This window comes from Felis catus, chromosome E3 (genome assembly GCF_018350175.1).
Source record: "Felis catus isolate Fca126 chromosome E3, F.catus_Fca126_mat1.0, whole genome shotgun sequence".
In the NCBI taxonomy this organism is placed as follows: domain Eukaryota; kingdom Metazoa; phylum Chordata; class Mammalia; order Carnivora; family Felidae; genus Felis; species Felis catus.
The window spans coordinates 4,937,057-4,956,239 of record NC_058383.1 but is presented as its reverse complement, the minus strand read 5'-3'; the positions used below and the strand labels follow the sequence as shown (position 1 = coordinate 4,956,239).

The 19,183-nt window shown below is 48.9% G+C and overlaps 1 protein-coding gene across 4 annotated transcripts in view; it reads right to left on the bottom strand.

The window, feature by feature from the left end:
• DAGLB (diacylglycerol lipase beta) overlaps window positions 1-19,183 on the bottom strand; it is a 38,644-nt gene that overhangs the window by 8,574 nt on the left and 10,887 nt on the right. For 3 of the 4 annotated variants that reach the window (XM_023246212.2, XM_023246211.2, XR_006591316.1), the window contains exons 4-11: window positions 18,186-18,444; window positions 16,410-16,532; window positions 15,704-15,831; window positions 14,118-14,244; window positions 13,278-13,361; window positions 11,814-11,891; window positions 9,105-9,185; window positions 8,887-9,014 (exon numbers count right to left, since the gene is read on the bottom strand). In XM_023246212.2, coding sequence (XP_023101980.1) covers window positions 8,887-9,014; window positions 9,105-9,185; window positions 11,814-11,891; window positions 13,278-13,361; window positions 14,118-14,244; window positions 15,704-15,831; window positions 16,410-16,532; window positions 18,186-18,444 — 1,008 coding nt within the window. The remainder of the gene's footprint in view (window positions 1-8,886; window positions 9,015-9,104; window positions 9,186-11,813; window positions 11,892-13,277; window positions 13,362-14,117; window positions 14,245-15,703; window positions 15,832-16,409; window positions 16,533-18,185; window positions 18,445-19,183) is intronic. The other variant, XM_045048146.1, reaches the window with a different exon arrangement.

Here is a 19,183-nt window from a genome sequence, read left to right as displayed (position 1 = left end):
CCTAGAAACCGTGACCCCGCCTGGCAGGAATGGGGCACCCGGTGCCCAGGTGACAGTCTCTAATACCATTTCCTACTCAAAAACAACACGGTACTCCGTGGGGAGATGGCTGCCGCTTCCAGATGGCAGGACCGGGCAAGAAACCTGAGACCGTCTTGTGGTGCCAGAAAGGAGACACCTGTCCGACAGCCGGGGCCGTGGCAGGGCGAGGAGCCTGGTTTGAAGGGACTCCGCTGGCCAAAAGGGGACCGTGGGAACATCAGCAACTCTGCTGCAATGGGCTGAGATAGTTTCAAAGAATTAAGGTCCACCTCTGGAGAATGCTAGAATACCGATTCAGCACTCGGCACACAGCTAAGGAGAGGGAAAGAGTCAAGCATTCATGCATCTGTTCTGCTTAAACTGTGAGAAGCTTATACCTCAGATAACCAAGTACTTGGAAGAAAAGTATTGGGTTTTTTTGTTTTTTTTTGAATTTTTGGCTAATAACTGTAGAAGGAATGCCAGAATATCAACATCTTGCAATCTCTAATAAAATATGTACATATCAGTTACCAGCTGCCAACGTCACAGAGCCCAGCAGACCGGTGTCTCCTGAGGTGATCCAATAGGAATCACGTACCATTCCCACCACTCATTACTGTCAAAAAAAATCAACCCTGAGTCTGTCAAGTTTCTAGACACAATTACCATCTTCTAGGACACACAGCCAGCGGTACGCAGGAGCACGTTACGTGACATGGTGAATATACAAGAAAGGAAATCCAGAATGTGGATTCTCCACAACAAGTAACTTGTTTTGGAAATAGAGGGAAATGAGAAATCTATACATTAAGAGAGTTTACAGAATTTGTGTTGTCTGGATTGCCTGCATGTACACTACTAAATGTGATTAAAAACTAACAAAAAAAATACAGTTACAAGACAAATCCACTATATCCAATGTGAGAATCTTGTTTGGAATTTATAACATTTATGAGATCATTGGGAGAACGTGATCAGTTAGTTATTGGTACGAAGAAATTATTAACTTTTTAAAAAAGTGCTCTATGCTATAGAAATCAGCATATTTACGGATAAAATGATAGGTCTCAGATTTGCATCAAAGTAATCGTGCCATGGGATCTGTGGGAAGCAGGGGGTACCTGAAGATTCGGCGTGTTAGTAAACTACTGAAGCTGATTAAATGGTGGCTTCTGCTCTTTTGACCTTGGTTTGAATTTGTAATTTCTGTATGAAAATTCCATTTTAAGATGATCATAAGCACTGAAGAGAGCATTAGTGATCTCGTACAGGAATCCGAAGAACTATCCAGAAGGTAGCACTAGAAACAAAGAGACAAGGTACGAGAGACAAGTTCACAACGTGCAGTAAGAGCAAGGCAGTAATGCCTGTCTGATGGGAGGCCCCCAAGGAGTGGGAGACCGCAGAGGCAGCCATCTGCCACATGTGACTAGGCCTTCACAGATTGGGGGATCTGAACCTTTCAAGCAAGATACATTAAAAGGAGATTCTACAAGCACTTAGGAAAAAAGCAAACACCCATGTAACCTGGATGCACCTTACTGAGTAAAAGAAACGCAACACAAAAGACAGCATATTGTAGGATTCCATTTATGACAGGGTGGAGAAGAGAAAACTACAGTGACAAAAGGATCCTTGGATACCTGGGGGTGGGTGGAAGGGACTGACTGCAAAAGGACACAGGACATTTTAATGGTGATCAGCCCCGAAAGGGAAAAAAAAAAAAAAAGAAAACTGTCATTTGTGAAGTTATTATATACAATTAAAAAAAAAAAAAGCATCTGCAGAGGAATTCTAATTAATAGGGAAATTTAACAAGGCTGTTGGATACAAGACAAAAGACAAATTTCTATGAGCTTGATCTACGTCAGCCAAAGGTGAAAATGATAAAATTTAATTGGAAGACATTAAAGGGTCCCCGGAATACTTGAAAAGCGACTTTATGTTCAAAGGCTGGAAGGCTCAGTAATGTGTTAGTTACCTCCAGAGTGAACTAGAAAGTAAAGACAGCTGAAATAAGAACTAAGCTTTTTGTTTACAGAACTTGCAAAGTTGATCCCAAAACTGATATGAGGTGCAAAGGGCTAAGAACAGCCACGAAGCTCTTGCAAAAGCAAAAGGCACACTAGATTTGCACCACCAGAGGCCAACACTTCGTGTTGGCAGCAGGGGAAGGGCTACGATGTTGCGCTGTGTGAGGGGGAAATGACTGGATCCCAGACTCACACCGCACACAAAAACGCAATTAAACACAGACTAAAGATCTACCTAAAGGTGAAAGGCCAGACTAAGAGCTGTTGGAATAAAGAAGATGAGCTTCGAATCCTTAGGATAGAAAAAGATTTCTTAAAAAAAAAAATTTTTTTTTACATTTATTTATTTTTGAGAAACAGAGTGAGACAAAGCGTGAGCGGGAGAAGGGCAGAGAGAGAAAGAGACACAGAATCTGAAACAGGCTCCAGGCTCTGAGCAAACGGTCAGCACAGAGCCTGATGCGGGGCTCAAACCCACAAACTATGAGATCATGACCTGAGCCAAAGTCGGACGCTCAACCGACTGAGCCACCCAGGTGCCCTGAAAAAGATTTCTTAAATAAGAAACAAAAATCATAAATGAAAAGGTTGACAAGTGAAGGTTAAAATCAAGAACGGAAGGAAGTGAAGACAGGACTCAATGCAAGTACAAAGCACATTGAGGACCAGGAGAGCATATTCACGACACTTACTTGCAGCTGCTAAAGAACGGACTACATAATGTACGTGTTTGCAGATCGAGGAAGCAAAAGACGACCTGACAGAAAAATGGGCAAAAGGAACACCACCAAAGTAGAAACTCAACAGACAAGGAATCCAGTTCTATAAATTCTGAAACCACACAAATCCAAACTGCTATGTGGAGACCTGAATATAAGCGGTAAAACTACTTTTTAAAGCAAAGGAAGAATTTTCACAAAGGTCAGGATGGGGAAGGAGAGGACGCACAGGGAATTCTAAGTCACTGAACGCTTGGTTTCTCAATGTGGGTACGGAGAGCTGTGTGTATTTTTAAATCCACTTTATTGAGGTGGACACAGCAAAATCACCCAGTGTGAGTGGACAAGTCCTGACAAATGCTTTAACTGCTTAACTGCCACCACCATCACAATAAAGAACGTTTCCAGCACCCCCAAGGGCCCCCTGTGTCCTCTGGCCATCAATCCCACCCCCACCCCAGGAGGTGAGATAACTGGAATCCTACAATAGGTCTTGTGCGTAGACTTTTCTTCACATGGCAAAATGCATCCACGTTGTAAAGATGTTTGCTTATCCTTCTCAGAAAATGTAAATTTTGTATTAAATGTTTCACAATCTAAGAATTCAGTTAAAAAGTCATTCCTGGGGCACCTGGGTGGCTCAGTCGGTTGGGCGTCCGGCTTTGGCTTAGGTCACGATCTCATAGTCTATGAGTTCGAGCCCCGCGTCGGGCTGTGTGCCGACAGCTTGGAGCCTGAAGCCTGCTTTGGATTCTGTGTCTCCCTCTCTCTCTGCCCCTTCCCTGATCACACTCTCTCAAAATAAAATAAAAACATAAAAAAATAAAAATAAAAAGTCATTCCTGTTGGGGCGCCTGGGTGGCTCAGTCAGTTAAATGTCCGACTTTGGTTCAGGTCATGATCTCGCAGTTTGTGGGTTTGAGCCCAACATCAGGCTCTGTGCTGTCAGCTCAGAGACTGGAGCCTGCTTCGGATTCTGTGTCTCCCTCTCTCCCTGCCCTCGCCGGCTTCCTCTCTGTCTCTCTCTCAAAAATAAATATTAAAAAAATTTTTTTAGAAGTCATTCATATCTTTTGATATGTATAAGTGTATATTTTAACATAAAAAGAGCTTTAAGGGGCACCTGGGTGGCTTAGTGGGTTAAGCTCAGGTCATAATCTCACAGTTGGTGAGTTCGTGTCCCGCATCTGGCTCTGTGCTGAGAGCTCAGAGTCTGGAGTCTGCTTCAGATTCTGTGTCTCCCTCTCTCTCTGCCCCTCTCTGGCTCACGCTCTGTCTCTCTCTCAAAAGTAATAAACATTAAAAAAAAAAAAAAAAAGCTTTAAAAATTGGAAAGGTATACAAATATTTATATATAAATATAATGGACGGAATTATAATTATTAAATATAATTGTCAATAGTAACACAAAATGTAAATTTCCATCCACAGAATAAAAATGGCATAACCAGGTAATAGAATACTCAGCAGCTACATAAAAAACATGCTCTCAAACAATATTTAAGGATATAATGTATACAAAATATTACATCTGGGCGACTGGCTGGCTCAGTTGATTGGGCCAACTCTTGATTTTTAGCTCAGGTCACGATCTCAGGGCTGTGGGATCCAGCCCTGTGTTGTCAGACTTGACGCTGAGCATGGAACCAGCTTAAGATTGTGTCTTTCTCTCTTTCTGCCCCTCTCCAGCTTCTGCTCTCTCTCTCAAGTAAGTAAAAACTGTTAATTTGTAAAACATAGCCACACACAAGCAGCTAGAAGTAAACAAACCTAAATAGTTCCAGTGTGATTTCTGGGTAGAAAATCTCTGATCTTTCCACTTTTTTACATTTTCCAAAACTTCCATGATGGATACAAATTTCTTTTTTCCTCCCCTTTTTCCTTCTTTTTAAATTATAGCACAAACTTCTTTTATCATTAGGACAGAAAATGATGTAGGATTAAGTATGTTAAGAAAAGAAAAATATACTTTCGAACTTAAAAAAATAATCAGGAAACAAATTCAGGAGAGTTGTAGGCTACAGGACGACTCCAGACATAACATGGGGCACAGTGTTACGCAGGTTCGGTTGCAGTAAAGCAAATACTGCGGTACAGCGACTAACGTGTATCATTTGGTTTCCCAGCACAGAGAAGTTCTGTTTACACGCGTTGCAGTCTATTAAGTGTGCAACATCTATTTAACTTTTTTTAATGTTTCTTTATATTCGAGAGAGAGAGACAGAGCTCAAGCAGGGGAGGGGCAGAGAGAGAATGAGACACAGAATCTGAAGCAGGCTCCAGGCTCTGACCTGTCAGCAGAGTCTGAGGCGGGGCTCAAACTCATGAGCTGCGAGATCATGACCTGAGCCAAAGTCAGACGCTTAACCCACTGAGCCACCCAGGGGCCCCAAGTGTGCAGTGTCTATTTAAAGTGTGCAATGATGTGTCTACAAAAACAATGTACACACTGTAATTAAAAAATACTTTATTGTGGGGCGCCTGGGTGGCTCAGTCGTTTAGGCATTCGACTTCGACTCAGGTCATGATCTCACAGTTTGTGAGTTCGAGCCCTGCCTCAGGCTCTGTGCTGACAGCTCCGAGCCTGGAGCCTGCTTTGGATTCTGTGTCTCATGCTCTCTCTGCCCCTACCCTGCTTGTGCTCTGTCTCTGTCTCTCAAAAATAAATAAATGTAAAAAAAAAAATTTTTTTTAATACTTTATTGCTAAAAAATGCTAACCATCATCGGAACTTTCAGTGAGTCATAACCACCCATCACACGTCAACATAACAAAATGAAAAAAATTGAAATACTGCAAGAACCTTTAAAATGTGACAAAGACATAAAGTGAGCTGATGCTGTTTGAAAAGTGGTCCCAACAAACTTGCTTAAGGCAGGGCTGCCACAAACCTTTACTTATTTAAAAAAAATTTAAAAAGTGAAGCAGTACCTGCGAAGCACAATAACACAAGGTATGTACTTGTATATAGGAATCTGTTGTTGGCATAAGCTAATGAGCTATCAGAAAGAAAAATAAGAAAGCAATCCGACTTACAGTTGCACCCCAAAAACATGAAGGAATCAATTTAACCAAGGAGGGGCAAGACGTGTGCACTGGAAACCCTAAGACCTGATGAAAGAACTGAAGACAAGAATAAATGGGAAGGTTTCCATGCTCGCGGACTGGGAGAATTAATACTGTCAAAATATCCACACTACCCAAAGCAATCTAGAGTCAGCTCAATCCCTATCAAAATTCCAATGGCATTTTTCACAGAAATAGACGAAATAATCCTAAAATTTATGCGGAACCACAAAAGACCCCAAATCACCAAAGCAATCTTGACAACGAAGAGCAAAGCTGGAGGCATCATGCTCCCAGATTCCAAACGATATTATAAAGCTACAGTAATCAAAATAGTATGGTATTGGCATAAAAACAGACACACACCCCAGAAATAAAGCCAACTAATTTACAACATAGCAGCAAGAATATACGAGGCGGCCAGAACAGTCTCTTCAAGCAATGGTGCTGGGAGAACCGAAGCCACGTGCAGAAGAATGAACCTGGACACCACAACACGACCCAACTCAAAATGATGGAAAGACTTAAATATAAGACCTGAAACCATAAAACTCCCAGAAGAAAACAGGCAGTGAGCTCCCAGACATTGGTCTCAGTGATGACTTTTTGGATTTGACCCCAAAACCAAAGGCAACAAAAGCAAAACTAAACAGGGAGGGACCACATCCAACCGAAAAGCTTCTGCACGGAGAAAGGGAATGACCGACAAAACGAAAAGGCGATCTGCAGAATGGGAGAAAACATTTGCAAATCATACCTCTGACAAGGGGTTGATACCCAAAATATATAAAGAAGGCATACAACCCACTAGCAGAAAAACAGTAAGATTTAAAAATGGGCAGGGGCACCTGGGTGGCTCAGTCGGTTAAGCGGTCGACTTCAGCTCAGGTCATGATCTCACGGTCCGTGAGTTCGAGCCCCGCGTCGGGCTCTGTGCTGACAGCTCAGAGCCTGGAGCCTGTTTCAGATTCTGTGTCTCCCTCTCTCTCTGCCCCTCCCCTGTTCATGCTCTGTCTCTGTCTCAAAAATAAATAAATGTTAAAAAAAAAATTAAAAAAAAAAATGGGCAGAGGAGCAGAACATTCTTTTTTTTTAAGCAACACTTTGTGGTTTTTTTGTTTTTGTTGTTGAGAGAGAGGACACCAGTGAGTGAGGGGCACAGAGAGAGAGGGAGGGAGGGGGGGAGGGGGAGGGGGAGGGGGAGGGGGGAGAGAGAGAGACAGAGAGAGAAGCAGGGCTCACCCAAAGTGGGACTCGAACTCACGAACTGTTAGATCACGACCTGAGCTGAAGTTAGATGCTTCACTGACTGAGCCATTCAGGTGTCCAATACCTTTTTTTCTTTAAATGTTTATTTTTGAGAGATAGTGCACACGCGTACAAGCAGGGGAGAGGCAGAGAGAGAGAGAAGGAGGGAGGGAGGGAGAGAGAGAATCCCAAGCAGGCTCCATGCTATCAGCGCAGAGCCCCACATGGGGCCTGATCTTGTGAACCATGAAATCATGACCTGAGCTTAAATCAAGAGTCAGACGCTTAACCGACCTAGTCACCCAGGTGGCCCTAAACATTTTCTTTTTAAGTAGACTCCACACCCAGTGTGGAGCCCAACACGGGGCCCAAACTCACGACCCTGAGATCAAGACTCGAGCCAAGATCAAGAGTCGGATGCCTGACGGCCACCCAGGCACCCCGAATGGACTTTTTTCCAAAAAAAGACATGCACGTGACCCACAGGTACGTGAAAATGCTCAACATCACTACTTCTCAGGGAAATGCAAATCCAAACCACGACGAGATATCACCTGACACTTGTCCGAATGGCTAGTAAAACAACAAAGGTCCCCAAACAAGAGATAACGAGTGCTGGCGAGGATGCGGAGAAAAGGCAACCCCGGTGTCCTGCTGGTGGGAAAGCAAACTGGTGCAGCCGCTGTGGAAAACAGTGTGAAGTCTCCTCAAAAACCTAAACGTGGAACTATCATGTCATCCGGCAATTACACTTCTGGGTACGTGTCCAAAGAAAATGAAGACACTAACTTGAAAAGAGAGCTGTACCCCCACGTTTACTGCAGCATGATTTGCAACGGCCAAGACGTGGGAACTACGTAAGCATGCATCAGCACATGAATGGAAAAAAGGTGGTGTGTGTGCACGTGCATGTACAATGACCATAAAATAGAATGAAATTCTGCGATTTGCAACAACACGGATGGACACTGAGGGCATTATGCTAACTGAAATCAGTCAGACAGACTTATTTACTTTTACAAATACTGTATGATCTCACTTATATGTGGAATAAAAAAAAAAAATCCCCCAAAGCCAAGCTCACAGACACAGAGAATACAGGCTGGTGGCTGCCAGAGGCGAGGGCTGCAGGGCAGGGGGACGGGGTGAACGGAGCCCAAGGGCGCAAAGCCCGAATTATAAATAAGTCACGGGGACCGATGGGGATGAAGTACAGCATGGTGACGAGTTACTAACCCCAGATGGCACATCTGCAAGCTCCTAAGAGGGGGGCGCCGGGGGGGCTCAGTCGGGTGAGCGTCCGACTTCAGCTCAGGTCACGATCTCATGGCTTGTAGGTCTGAGCCCTGCGTCGGGCTCTGCGCTGACAGCTCGGAGCCCGGAGCCTGCTTCGGATTCTGTGTCTCCCTCTCTCTCTGCCCTTCCCCCACTTGTGCTCTGTCTCTCTTTGTCTCTCTGTCTCTCAAAAATAAACAAACACTGAAAGTTGCTAAATGAATCTTAAGAGTTCTTATCCCAAGGAAAGAAATTCTGTCACGTAAGGAGACAGAGGTTGCCTAGACGTCTTGTGACCATTTCACAACGTATTCTGTGGGACATCTGATGTGAGCCGTCCCTCTGTGTAAAGAGAGTCTCCGCTCTGTGCCCTTTTGGAGAGCAGAGCTGTGCTCACGCAGGCCTGCGAAAGGCTGTTCGGTGTCCCTGCAACTGTGCAGTGCTTGTGATCACGAGATCACAACTCCAAGACCGGTCTGGAGCACGCGGCACCCCGTCACCCGCCTGCCAGAAACAAGTACCTCAGCAACCCCCGGGGCGGGGAGAAGGCGTAGCACCGGAGTTGAGGGTACGAGCTCCTGAGCATGATGGCCAGCAGGGCCGCGGCACCGGCCCCCAGGCTGTGTCCCACGACCACTAGCCGGTATTCCTGCGGGACAAAAGCAGAACGTGTCGTGGTTAAAACGAAGCAGACGGCTGATGACAAGGACGGGAAGTAAAAGAAAAATGAAAAGCTCACGGGAGCAATGCTGAACGCTTGGCTCAAGATCCCATCGTTGATGAGGCGCTGGTACACATATCTGGCGGCCTGAGAAATCCCCTAGAAATGCAGACGAGAGAAGGTGGCTTTTGATCATCAGACGAAATGAGTTCCGTTATGACAGGTGACAGGCTTACACTGTGCACACTCATTTGTGACGGTCTCCCCAGGGCGGAGACCAGCACCTGGGGATCAGCGGCCACAGCTACCACTCGCCCTTGTGTTCCTGGTTCCTGATGCAGAGTTCGGCCTGGAGAGGGGGCTCCATGGCTGTTTTCATGAACCAGTGAACGGGTAACATCGGGAACACACGTGCACGGCAAGGGGTCTTTCTATGGCTTATTCTGAAGCTATACGATATTTTGCTGTATACACACACCACGGTTTACTTCAGCCAAGTCCTGACGGATTGTCAGATTTAGATTATAAGTGGCTGATCTTCTAACGTGACATTAAAACATAAAGTTCCGAGTAAGTGATATTCGTCAAGCATTCAGTTTCGGCAAAGGCAAAACTAAGACCGTCGGAAATGAGTTCTAGGGGGGTCAGATTTTAGTTCCATTTCAAAGAAGAAATGAAATGTAAAACCTCCTAACGAATACAGCTGTCCTAAGAAACAGGCTTCTTGAAAAATGAAGCAGTTTCAATGGAGGACGAGACAAGGCCATCGTGGCCCCTGTCCTTGTGCGGCTGCTCTTCTAACAAGACCGAAGGGGAGAAATCCTGTGTTCAGATGCGAGACGCGGGAGAGCCTCCCGAGCTACTGCAAATCCCTGAGTGGGTAACGACTGAATTCTGTGGGAGGAGGCGGGACCTGGCCTCACACGAGAGAGGCCCGGTTCCGGACAGACAGAGCCAAAAGTGACCTGGACACCACTGCAGCTGGCCGGAGTCCCTGGCCCGTGTCACACACGCAGGCCAAGACTGTGCTCGCTTGCATGGTCGTGAACTCCAACGACTTCGGCCAGTATCGGGGCCAAAACGTGTAGGAGTGAAGCCAGAGGCGGAGAGCAGCAGTACAGGCCCTTAGGCCTGCGGCTCCAGCAGCCACCTTCCTGGCCCGAGGGAGGAGCTGCTTCTGGAGGGACCGGGACCAGGCTCAGAGCGCATCTTGTGGTCGCACAAAGCCTGCGGCTAGATTCTAAGACCAGAGCCACTACCCAGCCCACTGAACCGCATCCTGTGGTTGGCTAGTGGCTGTGTCTCGGTAAGAAAGTCGAACATTCTGGTTCTTCTTCCCACGTGTCTGACAGTTAAACTGGATTCCTGTGTGACTCGAGGCACAAAGAGACAGCTAGGGGTCGCGGGGGAACATTCACTTCCGAGGACTGTCAAGCTTCTAACGGGGGGCAGAACAAAGCCTCCAGTCTGGCCCCGCCTTGCGAACTATCCAGGCAGGACACTGGCTCAATCAGCTCCACTCCGGCTCTGACACGTTTATATAAAAACTAAGCATTTTGCTTAAAAAACGATTACTAGAGAAGTGATACGGGTTTTGGTTGAAAAACCCCCAAGTGCATAAAAACAGCACAGGCCCAACCGCCGTCCACCCCGACAGCCCTGGCCCCGGAAGCAGCCGCCATGATCTCTGGGACCGGACATTCCCCCAAACGTTAAAACACCCTGCTCGCCACCGCATCAGTCATCAGGGAAACGTGAACCCAGACCGCAGCGAGACACCGCTTCGCACCCCTGGGATGGCTGTCATCGAAGCCACAGAAGATACGTGTGAACGAGAACGTGGAGAACGGGAGCCCTCACACGCTGCAAGCGGAGCGCCAACTGGTGCAGCTGGGCCGGAAGACGGTTCGGCGGCTCCTCCCCGAGTGAAACCCAGCTAACACCCCAAGACGCGGCGGCCCCGCTTCCGGGTGGAGTCTCTACAGAGCGCAAAGGAAGGGCTGCAGCAGTGGCCGGCGGGCCCTCCAGTGGACAAACGGACAAACCAAAGTGGTCTGTGCACACAGCAGAACGTCTCTCAGCGGCTGCCGAGAGGGGACTGCTGAAGGGACAGTTTTTTGGGGATGATGAGAAAGTCTGGACACAGACGGCGGTCATGGGGACGGGCATTTGGAATCTACCGCCAGCAACCCGTACGCTTACAAGTGGTTAATGTGACAGATATTATGTCACGTCATCGAAACCGTTTAAAAAAACCACCTCTGCTCTAGGCCCTTTGTGTTCCTGGAGGAGGAGCCCGCAGCCCCACGCCACCGGCACAGAACCAACAAGACGAGAACTCGTGTGTTGTGTCCTCTGCACAGGAAACCCGCGGGCGACAGGACGGGGCTGCGGGGCCCCTCGGGGCTCCTGGGCGGGAGACTCACGTGCGCTGGATGCGCCTCGGACCTCGACTTCCCCACGACAATGTGTGACTTTCATCAAGGGAAGAGCATTCGACTGGGGGGTCAAATGCCGAGTGACACTTATCCTAACAACTGTGTGGCCTCTGGTAAGTCCCTCGATGGCTCAGAACCTGCTGCTTCCTCTTAAAGAAACAAAAAGCAACCTGGTGGGACTGTCGTGGGAATTTGTACTAAAGGGGAAGAGAGCACTCACTCGGCACTGGCTATCTGCTGTACGGTTAGCAGGTTAGCATTCACGGGACAGTCAGACTTGGAAAAACCCTGGCCCCTCTGAGCTTCTCTTGGACGGAACATTCCCGAACACAAACCCCAGGGCTCGTACCTTGTGCGCCGAACAGTCTTGCACCCCACACTCCAAGTTCAGGTCCTCGCTCTCCGCTGACAGGTCCGTGAGGATGTCCTGCAAAGAGCGCATTGGAAGAGGCCGCCGGGATGAGCTGAGAGCAGACGCTGCGGGGCGGGTCCCTCTGAAGGACAGTCTCCTGGGTCAGACTGAGGACTGGACCTCACACCCAAACTCAGGAGGGAAACCCAGGTGGCCAGGAAGCCTGAGGGACCCATGGCAGGGAGGGGGCTGTGGGACGCGTCTAAGACACACCTTCTGCCTAAGTACTCTGTACACCCCTCTTCTAAGTACCACAGAGCAGAGCCCTGTACCTGGGTTTTGAACAAAGCATGGTTCCTATCCTCAAGGGGCTATCAACGGCTCACAGAAACCTAAGGGAGGGTAAGAAATGCATTGGGGTGGGGGTGCTTCCTGGAGAGGTGACACCAGAGACTAAAGGAAAAACTTACTTTCAGGAAACAGAGAGGTGGGCAACCCCAGGTGAAGGGGCAGCAGGCCCCAGCTTGGCTAACCCACCAGGGATGGGACTCCGGAGCATGTGGAGTGCCTGGTGGGAAGTGGAAAGGCAGGGGGGCTCGGGTCACAAAGCTCCGATAGAGCCATGATAAGAGACATGAATTCTGTATTAAAAAGCAACGGGGAAGGGGGTGCGGTGAGGGAGGTCCTGAGGAGTGGGAAGATCGGACCCACATTCTGGAAAGAGTCTCTGTGGACGGTATGAGGACTGGCTGGGAAAATGAAAGACCAGGGACGGGGACCTGTGCACAGAGAGATGGCCGGAGAGAGCCGGGCAGGAAGGCAGGACAGACACCGAGGACGGCTTCACCCTTTCTATAGGGGACAGCTGGGGGCTGCTGCAGAATTACCAGAAATCGGGGCCCAGACAGCGGGTCTGGAGGAGGCGAGGTGCCTGTGGTGTCCGGCCAGAACCCCCAGGTGCACCCCCGCCCTGCAGAGGGTCAAGGTCTCTCTACACTTTCTGGGGCGGCAGCAAAGTGGGAATCAGGAAATGAGATTGAGGAACGGCCAAGAACAGACCGAAAAGCACATCACGGAAACAGGGAGAAAAAAGCCACCCAGGATCTCCCCGGGACAGGACGGGAGAGGTCTCGCTGGGCTGGGGACAGGTAAGTGGCAGTCCTCGAGGAGTCCTCATGTGAGCACCAGGAGGGGACTGGCGGCGCCTCTGTAGCAACTTCTTGAAGGGAAGCCCCCCATCTCCCCAACCCCGCCAGTCTGTTTCTGATGCTTCTCAGTGAAAAGGAAAACGACTTCCTGGGTTTTTCCAAAGGGAGTGTCTCACAACCGGGGTCTGCTTCGGCAGCTTCTGTCCCAGTGTTCCCCCCAACGCCTGCTGCCCTGTCTGACGCCGCCTCGATCCTCAGCTCCTGGTGCCCGCGGCTGGCCGTTCGCCCCACCCCTCGTCCCTGGGCTCCCTACCTGGAGAGACATGGTTCCTCGCACTGCCACCACGACGGACTCCTTCCTGTGGTCCAGAGCCACTAAAAAGGGAAGCTCGTAGACCTGAGGGTGAGGGAAAGAGGCAGGAGGTCCCGAGGGTAAGAACGTGTGGCTGCGGATACAGAGTCAGGCCGGCCCCCGTTGCTAACGGCTCCGCAGCCACGACTGCCAAGTGCAGCTCCCTGTCCTTCAACAGGAGGCGGGCTACATGCAGACACGGTGCAGGGGCATCCGGGGGGCTCAGTCGGTTAAGTGACTGACTCTTAGTTTCGGCTCAGGTCATGATCTCACAGTTCGGGAGTTTAAGCCCCTGCTTGGGACTCTCCCTCTCTCTCTGTCCCCGCCCTGCTTACTAGCAAGCTGTCTCTCAAAATAAGTAAATAAACTTAAAACAAAACCAAACCAAAAACACAGTACAGCATCTCTATGAAGACTTCTGGCTCCATCTACGTTAAGCCGAAACAGTATGCAAAGTGTGTGTATGTGTGTGTCTCCCCATGTACATTTTTCTGGGGAAAATAATCTGTAGGGGCGCCTGAGGGCTCGGTCGGTTAAGCGTCCCACTTCGGCTCAGGTCATGATCTCGCGGTTCGTGGGTTCCAGCCCCGCGTTGGGCTCTGTGCTGACAGCTCGGAGCCTGGAGCCTGCTTTGGACTCTGTGTCTCCCTCTCTCTCTGCCCCTCACCCGTTCCCACTCTGTCTCTGTCTCTCTCTCTCAAAAGTAAATAAACATAAAAAAAAAAAAAAATCTGTAACTTCTGTCAGAATCTCACAGGACTCCAGGACCCCAAAGAAGTTCAGAAGCGCCGTTACACCTACCTTGTCATGAAAGCTTATGTGAATGAAGTCCCTGTACTGTAGCCCTGTCGTCTGCAGGATGGAGCCAAAATGGCAGCTGAGCTGATCACCTCCAACCAAGTCATATTCTGCTGTCCTGGTTCTACAACTAAAAACACAGGCAAGGCTGGTACTCTGCCGACCTGAGCCACTGACCAAGGAACATCGATCCCCACTGTTCTGTCTTCCCCAAATCACAAGGACCCAAGTTTACAATTTTCAGGCCTTACTCTGGCGAACATATAATGGCCTTTAAAAGATTATTACACTCCTGTGCATACTTCTTACTACAGCTTTCATCTCTGGAGTCATGTCGATGTTTACATATACAAAAAAATCAATATTAAGAATGGGAGATACTTGGGGCCTGGGTGGCTCACTCAGTTAAGTGTCCGACTTCGGCTCAGGTCATGATCTCACAGCTTGTGAGTTCTAGCCCCACGTCGGGCTCTGTGCTGACAGCTCAGAGCCTGGAGCCTGTTTCACATTCTGTGTCTCCCTCTCTCTCTGTCCCTCCCCCACTCATGCTCTGTCTGTCTCAAAAATAAATAAACATTAAAAAAATTTTAAAAAGGAGCGCCTGGGTGGCTCAGTTGGTTGAGCGTCCGACTTCAGCTCAGGACATGATCTCGCAGTTTGTGAGTTTGAGCCTCGAGTCGGGCTCTGTGCTGACAGCTCAGAGCCTGGAGCCTGCTTCGGATTCTGTGTCTCCCTCTTGCTCTGCCCCTAACCCACTCGCATTCTGTCTCTGTCTCTCTCAAAAATAAATAAAGCATTAAAAAAAAAAGAATGGGAGAGACTCTAAAACTCCAGTAACAGGACAAACTGACCTCTTGCGTTTGCTGATATGATGTAATTCTAAGAAGGGTGCAATACCCCTCACGGGACATTCCTGCCAAAAATGTGTATCTGGACTCTCATCAGGAAGAAACCATCTGACAAATGCAAATTGAGGGTCATTCCACAAAATACCTACACTGTCCTTTCCAAAATGCCAAGATCATGAAAGATGAAAAATGACTGAGGAATAGTTCCAAAATAGAAAAAAACTAGGGATGCATGTCAACTAAGTGCAACGTGTAATCTTGACCTGGAGGAAAAACTGTTACAAAGGATACTATCGTGGCAACTGGAAAACTGTGAATACAGAATATAAATGAGTTATTGCTTAATGGTAACTTTCTCTCTCTCTCTGCCCCTCACCCCACTTGTACTTTGGCTCTCTCAAATTAAAAATAAAGAAAGGGGAGGGAGGGAGGGAGGGAACAGAAATACAGGCTGAAGTAACCGCAGAGAAGGGGCATGCTGATTGCATTACACTTCCAGTGGTTCAGGAAGAAGCTATGTATTTATAGTAACACAGCACATGTGACCAAACTGAGTCACAACTGGTGGCCCCATACAAAGGATATATGGGAGTTCTCAGTACTGATCTTGCAGTTTTGAAATATTTCAAAACAGAAAGCGTTTCGAGAGGGGAAACCGGATTATTTTTAGGAAATAAAGGACAGACTGTGTAGCAAGTGACAAGCAGAAGGAAGACGGAGGCCTCAAACCCATCCACCTACCAGTCCCCACCGATCTTGCACAGCCCTGTGAAGGGGTTCCGATAAATGTACAGGGGCCACCCGTAGGCGGCTGCTGCAAACTGCATGTAATGATGGCAATTTTCTAACTCTGCATCTAAATCAGCTTCCTGTAAGAGAAGGAAGAAAAGCTTTTTGTATCAGGGAACCCCTTCCGGACAAGACCAACTCACCAAGGTCATAAACCTGAATTCAAACTCCGGAGTCTCCCCTTCCTGCAACAAGTGAGCCGTGAAGACCTGGACAGCTGGATGGGGTGCGGAGAAACGTATACTCCTACGTGCCACCTTCTCTTTCAGAAGCATAAACACCCGTGGCAGGAAAACCCATCAAGCAAAGCTGACCCGTTTCCGCTCCCCAGGCGCAGAGCGCAAGCACACCCAGGGAGATCCAAGCCCGGTCCCTGAGTTTCTGCCATGTAGACTGCAACAGCCAAGTTCCTAAAAGAGAATGCTTTCAAGATACATGGATGTGAAGCAGCCAGGAACGGGCTCCGCTCCCTGAACTCCGGGTGAGCAAACGCCTTACCTGACGGGTGAAAAACCACAACCAGCAGAAGCCACAACTCACATTCCAAGCCAGCTGCTCCTGAAATTGGTGCTGGCCAGGTTTTTCTGTTCTTTGTTTTTTGAAGATACATAAATAGGTGTAAATGTCAAAACTCTACAACCCAACAGAACGGGCTTACCTGGGGGGGGCCTGGGGAATGGCTGATGACCTCATCAGGCTCCTGGCTGTTCCTGATGTTGTCCTGTTGCTGATGGAGAAGGGTGAGGCCCGCCGCAATGTCGCTGGGCACCAGATCTGTGTCCTGGGTGAAAACAGCGGCTTGTCATAAAGCTTAGCAGGGACAGCCCGAGTTCCTCAAAACCCAGTTTTATACACTTCACATGCACACACAGTTATGTGTAAATGGGTGTCTTAAAAAGTATTTTCCTTTCAAGACTTCTGCATGTGAGCTTAATGTTTCTTCCCATCCTGCCCTCAGACAAATCCACTGGACAACAAAAAAATGTGGTTGAGCTCTTATTTCAAATTTCACTTTAAGTAACTGAACCACTTAATGGACTTCACGTCTTTTGTAAAGCTGGGGAGCAAATGGATAAGTAAATTCACCATCTTTGCCAGTAACAGCCGATTTTAGCCCAAACTTAGATGCTTGCTCAAGATGCTGTGGTTTTGTGGCAAGAGTCCCTGGGGCAGAGATTCGACACTGAACTTAAATACACCAGCTACTGCAAGCCTCCGGGAGAACCCCACTCCAGGACAGCAACAGAGCAAGCCGCCTGCCCCTGACTTTCCCCTCCTCCTCCGGGTGGGGTATGGAGCAGGCAGGAATCCTCAGCTGCCTCCAGGCACTTCCAGTCCAGAAGGAGCAGGTACTGGCCACTCAGCCCCTGAGTCATCAGCTCTACCTGTGATGCAGGTGAAGACACCTGCTGAGAACACTCAGATTCTCTTCTTCCTTCTTCCAAAGTTTAAAAAAAATTTTTTTTTTTTAATGTCTATCTTCAAGAGAGAGAGATTGAGAGAGTGAGTGCATGTGTGCATGGGAGAAGGGCAGAGAGAGGGAGACAGAGGATCTGAACCAGGCTCTGCACTGACAGTAGAGCCCCACGCGGGGCTCGAACTCACGGATCATGACCTGAGCCAAAGTCGGATGCTCAACCGACTGAGCCACCCAGGCACCCCTGCTTCTTCCAAATATCTTAAGACTAGGCAGAAGCACTCCTGGGGATTAGTTTAGGGAGACCCTTGTCCACTGTCTACACAGAGGCTGCTGCTACCTGCCTGGTGTCAGCCTACGGGGCCAGCCCTGGACACTGCTGACTCGGACGCCGCAGGAAAGGGACCAGCAGTCACTCAGGATGGCAAGAGAACTCCTGTCCCTTACTTGGTCTCAATACTGAACACGATAGTTTACTAGAGGATGTTACACGAAAGCACTCGATGTGGAAGAAAACCAAGTTTTTCTAAATCACTGAAGAAACTGCTCTAGAGTGAGGACACCTTCCTGCGCTGCAAGGACACATCCCGTCGTGCCATAATGTAGCACACGAGGTCTGACACCACCCCGGATGCAGGACACTGCTTACACCTGCCTGCACCTGCAGCACACCAGCCGGAGGACAAAGGATTCAGGTGACTGGCAAATTACCCGCGAAACATACAGGTTCCATTATTCGCCTGCTTAAACACTAACTAACACCCTTCACGGTGCAAAAAACCATCAGCAACGCAGGACACACTGACCGGAGACACGGCGTCCGAAGCGCAGGGCCCCGGCTTAAGGCTCCGGAGCCCACGTCCCGTGAGCATCTCCCCTGCTCTGCCATGCACAGACCACACATCCGCAAGAGCTGTTTTATGTCAACGGGGGCGCGGCTCAAAACACAGAGGGCTCATCTTCACGGAGGAGACATTTACTCAGGAGAAGAGACGAAAGCAGACCCCTTCGGCTTACTGAAAAGTAGGTTGAGAAAAGCTCTGCCGTACTCGAAAAAGCAACTCGAGTATGGTCATCTTTCCCGACGCAGCAGCACAGTAACTTGATCCTGGTCTCCCACACGCTGGTAGCTGCTGTCTTGAGGCCGTTAAGTAGCTGGCTCGATTCATGACTGTCCAGGTGGTTGGGGCCAGCAGAGGAATACGGAGCCATCTTCCCCCCCAGTGGGTCAAAGACGACGATAATGGTAACCACAGTGGAGACGATGATAATCCAGCTGCAAAACAGAGAGGAGAAGGCGCGATGACCGTGGGTCCCACGTCCACATGCATGAGCCAGGGCTCCCTCCTCAGGGTTCAGTTTTTACATCTGTACAGCCGTGGCTCTAGTTACCGAGGAAGATGCGGATTTCCCAGAACCAGGCTGAGGTGAGCGACTTGTTTTTTCTAGAAAGTTCTTTATGCATCCACGGCTGACCCAGGCCTCACAAAAATCAGAGCCTTAAAAGTAAAGACCACAAAAGGGGCGCCTGGGTGGCTCAGTCGGTTGAGTGTCCGACTCCTGATTTGGGCTCAGGTAATGATCTCACGGTTCATGACATCCAACGCTGTGTTGGGCGTGGAGCCTACCTGAGATTCTCTCTCCTTCTGGCCCTCCCTGGCTTGTAGCTCATGCACGCATGCGTGCCCTCCCTCCCTCCCTCCCTCTCTCTCTCTCTCAAAAAAAGAAAAAAAAAAGTAAAGGCCACAAAAAAGACGTCTAGTAGGTACAGTTGCAGCCTGGGCGTGGAAGCAGCTGGAACCTGCTCTCCACGGGCCACCAGCACGACCCAGACTCCTCCATGCCTCAGGGTTCTTCCCGGCAAAACCAGGAGAACTTTGCCACACTGTGGAAGAGTCCAAGAGGTCTTCCATTCATATGTGTGAGTGTGTCCAGACAGCGCACAACGTGCCAGGCGCTGTGGCTCAGGGAAACGCGTGCCAGCGGAAGACGCGCCCCCGTGAGGGGATTCTGCC